This window comes from Entelurus aequoreus, linkage group LG05, assembly GCF_033978785.1.
Source record: "Entelurus aequoreus isolate RoL-2023_Sb linkage group LG05, RoL_Eaeq_v1.1, whole genome shotgun sequence".
Taxonomy (NCBI): Eukaryota; Metazoa; Chordata; class Actinopteri; order Syngnathiformes; family Syngnathidae; genus Entelurus; species Entelurus aequoreus.
The window spans coordinates 87,899,632-87,908,420 of record NC_084735.1 but is presented as its reverse complement, the minus strand read 5'-3'; the positions used below and the strand labels follow the sequence as shown (position 1 = coordinate 87,908,420).

Below are 8,789 nucleotides of genomic sequence, written 5' to 3'. Positions count from 1 at the left end.
GTCCACTTCTTGTATTATTATCAAAGACATTTGACTCTCCTGGATAAATACTGTATGTACCCTTTTTGGGAGGGTAACATTGTAACTTTGCTGTTGTTTTTCTTGCACGCGCCTTTTACCAGTAGGATGTTTTTATCAAAATATAACTATAGATGTCAACATTGTGTACGTGCTGATTCATTTATGATTGTTTATCAAAATATAACTATAGATGTCAACATTGTGTACGTGCTGATTCATTTATGATTGTTTATCAAAATATAACTATAGATGTCAACATTGTGTACGTGCTGATTCATTTATGATTGTTTATCAAAATATAACTATAGATGTCAACATTGTGTATGTGCTGATTCATTTATGATTGTTTATCAAAATATAACTATAGATGTCAACATTGTGTATGTGCTGATTCATTTATGATTGTTTATCAAAATATAACTATAGATGTCAACATTGTGTACGTGCTGATTCATTTATGATTGTTTATCAAAATATAACTATAGATGTCAACATTGTGTACGTGCTGATTCATTTATGATTGTTTATCAAAATATAACTATAGATGTCAACATTGTGTATGTGCTGATTCATTTATGATTGTTTATCAAAATATAACTATAGATGTCAACATTATCCTAAATATATCCTAAATATTGATAGGAGTTAAGTCTGAATGACTTGTGTCCCTTTATTGACAAGTATTGATTATTGTCCCTGAAGCAAATAAGTTTCTGAGGGAAATAATTGATTTGCGTTTCATCAGGAACTTCATTTTGCTGTCCCTGCTGGTTGCCGTGGTTACGACAGTCCTGCCAGCTCCCACTGAAGGTAAAAAGAGATTGTGGGCAGAAGATTCAATGTGCTGAACATGCCTCATTTTACAGAGCAAGAGGAGGCGGAGCTTACAGAGGATGTGGAGGGCGAGCAGTCCGAGGAAGAGGGTAGGCCTGTTAGTCGTGCTATTGTTTGGAACATAATGTTCAATAAACACCTTTCACACAATAGTCTTACTATTGTTTGGAACATAATGTTCAATAAACACCTTTCACACAATAGTCTTACTATTGTTGGGAACATAATGTTCAATAAACACCTTTCACACAATAGTCTTACTATTGTTTGGAACATAATGTTCAATAAACACCTTTCACACAATAGTCTTACTATTGTTTGGAACATAATGTTCAATAAACACCTTTCACACAATAGTCTTACTATTGTTGGGAACATAATGTTCAATAAACACCTTTCACACAATAGTCTTACTATTGTTTGGAACATAATGTTCAATAAACACCTTTCACACAATAGTCTTACTATTGTTTGGAACATAATGTTCAATAAACACCTTTCACACAATAGTCTTACTATTGTTGGGAACATAATGTTCAATAAACACCTTTCACACAAAAGATTTGGTAGTAGTATTAGATAGTAGATTTGGTAGTAGTAGTAGTATTAGATAGTAGTAGATTTGGTAGTAGTAGTAGTATTAGATAGTAGTAGATTTGGTAGTAGTAGTAATATTAGATAGTAGTAGATTTGGTGGTAGTAGTAGTAGTAATATTAGATAGTAGTAGATTTGGTGGTAGTAGTAGTAGTAATATTAGATAGTAGTAGATTTGGTGGTAGTAGTAGTAGTAATATTAGATAGTAGTAGATTTGGTGGTAGTAGTAGTAGTAATATTAGATAGTAGTAGATTTGGTGGTAGTAGTATTAGATAGTAGATTTTTTATTCCAGCCAGTTCATCCATTTTGGGGGTAGTTGAGGGGATGATTGAATGGTGATGCGTTCAAGAGTCTTATGGCCTGAGGGAAGAAGCTGTTACACAACCTGGAGGTTCTGCTTCGGAGGCTGTGGAACCTCTTTCTAGAGTCCAGCAGTGAAAAACAGTCCTTGGTGGGGGTGGGAGGAGTCTTTGCAGATTTTCGGGGCCCTGGTCAGGCAGCGGCTTTTTGTGATCTCCTGGATAGGAGGAAGAGGAGTCCTGATGATCCTCACCACTCTCTGGAGAGACTTCCAGTCTGAGGCACTGCAGGCTCCAGTCCAGACAGATGCAGGTGGTCAGCAGGTGGTCTCTATAGTGCCTCTGTAGAACGTGCTGAGAATGGGGGGAGGTCTCTATAGTGCCTCTGTAGAACGTGCTGAGAATGGGGGGAGGTCTCTATAGTGCCTCTGTAGAACGTGCTGAGAATGGGGGGAGGTCTCTATAGTGCCTCTGTAGAACGTGCTGAGAATGGGGGGAGGTCTCTATAGTGCCTCTGTAGAACGTGCTGAGAATGGGGGGAGGTCTCTATAGTGCCTCTGTAGAACGTGCTGAGAATGGGGGGAGGTCTCTATAGTGCCTCTGTAGAACGTGCTGAGAATGGGGGGAGGTCTCTATAGTGCCTCTGTAGAACGTGCTGAGAATGGGGGGAGGTCTCTATAGTGCCTCTGTAGAACGTGCTGAGAATGGGGGGAGGTCTCTATAGTGCCTCTGTAGAACGTGCTGAGAATGGGGGGAGGGAGCTGTGCTCTTTTCATCCCACGCAAAAAGTGCATGCGCTGCTGAGCTCTTTTTACAAGAGCTCCGGTGTGTAGGGACCAGGTCATATTGTCAGTTATCTGCACCCCCAGGAACTTGGTGCTGCTTACTATCTCCACTGCTGTGCCGTTGATGAAGAGTGGAGCGTGGCTGGACTGGTGCTTCCTGATGTCAACCATGATCTCCTTGGTCTTGTCGACATTCAGGACCAGGTTGTTGGTTCTGCACCAGTCAACCAGATGTTTCACCTCCTCCCTGTAGTCCACGTGGTTGTTGTCCCGGATGAGGCCCACTACTGTGGTGTACTTCACAATGTGGTTAGTAGTGGACCTGGTGCAGCAGTCATGGGTCATCAACGTGGACTCAGGACGCAGCCCTGGGAGGAGTCAGTGCTCAGGGAGATGGCACTGGAGGTGTTGTTGACCACTCTCACAGACTGAGGTCTGTCTGTGAGGAAGTCCAGCAGCCAGTTGCATAGGGGGGTACTGAATCCAAGGTTTGCTCACCAAGTGCTGCGGGATGATGGTGTTGAATGCTGAGCTGAAGTCCAGAAACAACATCCGCACGTGTGTGTCCTTTCCTTCCAGATGTTCTGAGCTCAAGTGGAGTGCAGAGGAGATGGCGTCCTCTGTGGAGCGGTTAGGGCGATAAGCAAACTGGTATGTGGGGGGAAGTCTGGAGACAATATATTCCTTTACCAGCCTCTCCAAGCACTTCACTATGATGGGGGTGAGTGCAACGGGGCGGTAATCATTGAGGGAGGAGATTGTGGCCGTCTTAAAACATGATGGTACCACAGCCTGGGTCAGCCAGATGCCACGATGGTACCACAGCCTGGGTCAGCCAGATGCCACGATGGTACCACAGCCTGGGTCAGCCAGATGCCACGATGGTACCACAGCCTGGGTCAGCCAGATGCCACGATGGTACCACAGCCTGGGTCAGCCAGATGCCACGATGGTACCACAGCCTGGGTCAGCCAGATGCCACGATGGTACCACAGCCTGGGTCAGCCAGATGCCACGATGGTACCACATCCTGGGTCAGCCAGATGCCATGATGGTACCACAGCCTGGGTCAGCCAGATGCCACGATGGTACCACAGCCTGGGTCAGCCAGATGCCATGATGGTACCACAGCCTGGGTCAGCCAGATGCCACGATGGTACCACAGCCTGGGTCAGCCAGATGCCACGATGGTACCACAGCCTGGGTCAGCCAGATGCCACGATGGTACCACAGCCTGGGTCAGCCAGATGCCACGATGGTACCACAGCCTGGGTCAGCCAGATGCCACGATGGTACCACAGCCTGGGTCAGCCAGATGCCACGATGGTACCACATCCTGGGTCAGCCAGATGCCACGATGGTACCACAGCCTGGGTCAGCCAGATGTTGAAGATGTCTGTGAGAACCCCAGCCAGCTGGTCTGCACATCCCTTAAGCACCTTGTCATCAGGTAGTAATAGTAACATTAGATAGTAGTACATTTGCTAGTAAAAGTAACACTAGATAGTAGTAGTTTTGGTAGTAATAGTAACATTAGATAGTAGTAGTTTTGGTAGTAATAGTATAGTAACATTAGATAGTAGTAGATTTGGTAGTAATAGTATAGTAACATTAGATAGTAGTAGTTTTGGTAGTAATAGTATAGTAACATTAGATAGTAGTAGATTTGGTAGTAATAGTATAGTAACATTAGATAGTAGTAGTTTTGGTAGTAATAGTAACATTAGATAGTAGTAGTTTTGGTAGTAATAGTATAATAACATTAGATAGTAGTACATTTGGTAGTAATAGTAACATTAGATAGTAGTAGTTTTGGTAGTAATAGTAACATTAGATAGTAGTAGTTTTGGTAGTAATAGTATAGTAACATTAGATAGTAGTAGATTTGGTAGTAATAGTATAGTAACATTAGATAGTAGTAGTTTTGGTAGTAATAGTAACATTAGATAGTAGTAGTTTTGGTAGTAATAGTATAATAACATTAGATAGTAGTACATTTGGTAGTAATAGTAACATTAGATAGTAGTAGTTTTGGTAGTAATAGTAACATTAGATAGTAGTAGTTTTGGTAGTAATAGTATAGTAACATTAGATAGTAGTAGATTTGGTAGTAATAGTATAGTAGCATTAGATAGTACATTTGGTAGTAATAGTAACATTAGATAGTAGTAGTTTTGGTAGTAATAGTAACATTAGATAGTAGTAGCTTTGGTAGTAATAGTATAGTGACATTAGATAGTAGTAGATTTGGTAGTAATAGTAACACTAGATAGTAGTAGTTTTGGTAGTAATAGTAACATTAGATAGTAGTACATTTGGTAGTAATAGTAACATTAGATAGTAGTAGTTTTGGTAGTAATAGTAACATTAGATAGTAGTAGTTTTGGTAGTAATAGTATAGTAACATTAGATAGTAGATTTGGTAGTAATAGTATAGTAACATTAGATAGTAGTAGTTTTGGTAGTAATAGTATAGTAACATTAGATAGTAGTAGATTTGGTAGTAATAGTATAGTAACATTAGATAGTAGTAGTTTTGGTAGTAATAGTATAGTAACATTAGATAGTAGTAGATTTGGTAGTAATAGTATAGTAACATTAGATAGTAGTAGTTTTGGTAGTAATAGTAACATTGGATAGTAGTAAACGATATCCATTACTAGCTAGCATTGTGGTCATGTTAAACGAACCCCCACTACTCGTTAGTATTTTCCATAACTCGTAGTTAGTAACCCTAACTAACTAACTAGGTAGTGAGTAAGTGTAAAATACAACAAAGACCAGTACAAAAAACTTGGAATTCTTTTCCTTTCAGATGACGACGACAACACAAAGGAGGGTGAGATGTCACCTTTGAACTTTCAGAACAACACTTGTAAACACCGAAGTGGAATTAAGATCGTTGTAAACATGAAAGTGGAATTAAGATCGTTGTAAACATGAAAGTGGAATTAAGATCGTTGTAAACATGAAAGTGGAATTAAGATCGTTGTAAACATGAAAGTGGAATTAAAATCGTTGTAAACACCAAAGTGGAATTAAGATCGTTGTAAACATGAAAGTGGAATTAAGATCTTTGTAAACACCAAAGTGGAATTAAGATCGTTGTAAACACCAAAGTGGAATTAAGATCGTTGTAAACATGAAAGTGGAATTAAGATCGTTGTAAACATGAAAGTGGAATTAAGATCGTTGTAAACATGAAAGTGGAATTAAGATCGTTGTAAACACGAAAGTGGAATTAAGATCTTTGTAAACACCAAAGTGGAATTAAGATCGTTGTAAACACCAAAGTGGAATTAAGATCGTTGTAAACACCAAAGTGGAATTAAGATCGTTGTAAACACCAAAGTGGAATTAAGATCGTTGTAAACATGAAAGTGGAATTAAGATCGTTGTAAACATGAAAGTGGAATTAAGATCGTTGTAAACATGAAAGTGGAATTAAGATCGTTGTAAACATGAAAGTGGAATTAAGATCGTTGTAAACACGAAAGTGGAATTAAGATCTTTGTAAACACCAAAGTGGAATTAAGATCGTTGTAAACACCAAAGTGGAATTAAGATCGTTGTAAACACCAAAGTGGAATTAAGATCGTTGTAAACACCAAAGTGGAATTAAGATCGTTGTAAACATGAAAGTGGAATTAAGATCGTTGTAAACACCAAAGTGGAATTAAGATCGTTGTAAACACCAAAGTGGAATTAAGATCGTTGTAAACATGAAAGTGGAATTAAGATCGTTGTAAACACCAAAGTGGAATTAAGATCGTTGTAAACATGAAAGTGGAATTAAGATCGTTGTAAACATGAAAGTGGAATTAAGATCGTTGTAAACATGAAAGTGGAATTAAGATCGTTGTAAACATGTAAGTGGAATTAAGATCGTTGTAAACACCAAAGTGGAATTAAGATCGTTGTAAACACCAAAGTGGAATTAAGATCGTTGTAAACACCAAAGTGGAATTAAGATTGTTGTAAACACCAAATTGGAATTAAGATCTTTGTAAACACCAAAGTGGAATTAAGATCGTTGTAAACATGAAAGTGGAATTAAGATAGTTGTAAACACCAAAGTGGAATTAAGATCGTTGTAAACACCAAAGTGGAATTAAGATCGTTGTAAACATGAAAGTGGAATTAAGATCGTTGTAAACACCAAAGTGGAATTAAGATCGTTGTAAACACCAAAGTGGAATTAAGATCGTTGTAAACACCAAAGTGGAATTAAGATCTTTGTAAACACCAAAGTGGAATTAAGATCTTTGTAAACACCAAAGTGGAATTAAGATCGTTGTAAACACCAAAGTGGAATTAAGATCGTTGTAAACACCAAAGTGGCATTAAGATCGTTGTAAACACCAAAGTGGAATTAAGATCGTTGTAAACACCAAAGTGGAATTAAGATCGTTGTAAACACGAAAGTGGAATTAAGATCGTTGTAAACACGAAAGTGGAATTAAGATCGTTGTAAACATGAAAGTGGAATTAAGATCGTTGTAAACATGAAAGTGGAATTAAGATCGTTGTAAACATGAAAGTGGAATTAAGATCGTTGTAAACATGAAAGTGGAATTAAGATCGTTGTAAACATGAAAGTGGAATTAAGATCGTTGTAAACATGAAAGTGGAATTAAGATCGTTGTGAACACCAAAGTGGAATTAAGATCGTTGTAAACATGAAAGTGGAATTAAGATCGTTGTAAACACCTAAGTGGAATTAAGATCTTTGTAAACATGAAAGTGGAATTAAGATCGTTGTAAACATGAAAGTGGAATTAAGATCGTTGTAAACACGAAAGTGGAATTAAGATCGTTGTAAACACGAAAGTGGAATTAAGATCGTTGTAAACACCAAAGTGGAATTAAGATCTTTGTAAACACGAAAGTGGAATTAAGATCGTTGTAAACACGAAAGTGGAATTAAGATCGTTGTAAACATGAAAGTGGAATTAAGATCGTTGTAAACATGAAAGTGGAATTAAGATCGTTGTAAACATGAAAGTGGAGTTAAGATCGTTGTAAACATGAAAGTGGAATTAAGATCGTTGTAAACATGAAAGTGGAATTAAGATCGTTGTAAACATGAAAGTGGAATTAAGATCGTTGTAAACATGAAAGTGGAATTAAGATCGTTGTAAACATGAAAGTGGAATTAAGATCGTTGTAAACATGAAAGTGGAATTAAGATCGTTGTAAACATGAAAGTGGAATTAAGATCGTTGTAAACATGAAAGTGGAATTAAGATCGTTGTAAACACCAAAGTGGAATTAAGATCGTTGTAAACACCAAAGTGGAATTAAGATCGTTGTAAACATGAAAGTGGAATTAAGATCGTTGTAAACATGAAAGTGGAATTAAGATCGTTGTAAACATGAAAGTGGAATTAAGATCGTTGTAAACATGAAAGTGGAATTAAGATCGTTGTAAACATGAAAGTGGAATTAAGATCGTTGTAAACATGAAAGTGGAATTAAGATCGTTGTAAACACCAAAGTGGAATTAAGATCGTTGTAAACACCAAAGTGGAATTAAGATCGTTGTAAACACCAAAGTGGAATTAAGATCGTTGTAAACACCAAAGTGGAATTAAGATCTTTGTAAACACCAAAGTGGAATTAAGATCGTTGTAAACACCAAAGTGGAATTAAGATCTTTGTAAACACCAAAGTGGAATTAAGATCGTTGTAAACACCAAAGTGGAATTAAGATCGTTGTAAACATGAAAGTGGAATTAAGATCGTTGTAAACACCAAAGTGGAATTAAGATCGTTGTAAACACGAAAGTGGAATTAAGATCGTTGTAAACATGAAAGTGGAATTAAGATCGTTGTAAACATGAAAGTGGAATTAAGATCGTTGTAAACATGAAAGTGGAATTAAGATCGTTGTAAACATGAAAGTGGAATTAAGATCGTTGTAAACATGAAAGTGGAATTAAGATCGTTGTAAACATGAAAGTGGAATTAAGAGCGTTGTAAACATGAAAGTGGAATTAAGATCGTTGTAAACATGAAAGTGGAATTAAGATCGTTGTAAACATGAAAGTGGAATTAAGATCGTTGTAAACATGAAAGTGGATTTAAGATTGTTGTAAACATGTCATGAATCTAAAGTGGAATGAATATAGTTGTAAACATGACTTAAATCTAAAGTGGAATGAATATAGTTGTAAACATGACTTAAATCTAAAGTGGAATGAATATAGTTGTAAACATGACTTAAATCTAAAGTGGAATGAATATAGTTGT

At 37.4% G+C, this 8,789-nt stretch overlaps 1 protein-coding gene across 1 annotated transcript in view; it reads left to right on the top strand.

Moving 5' to 3' along the window:
- Positions 1 to 871: 871 nt before the first annotated feature.
- Positions 872 to 8,789, top strand: part of si:ch211-80h18.1 (uncharacterized protein LOC555593 homolog) — a 17,327-nt gene continuing 9,409 nt past the window's right edge. Inside the window, exons 1-4 of the mRNA XM_062046706.1 lie at positions 872 to 944; positions 3,329 to 3,625; positions 3,669 to 3,911; positions 5,353 to 5,376. Of these exons, the coding sequence (XP_061902690.1) occupies positions 872 to 944; positions 3,329 to 3,625; positions 3,669 to 3,911; positions 5,353 to 5,376 (637 nt within the window). The remainder of the gene's footprint in view (positions 945 to 3,328; positions 3,626 to 3,668; positions 3,912 to 5,352; positions 5,377 to 8,789) is intronic.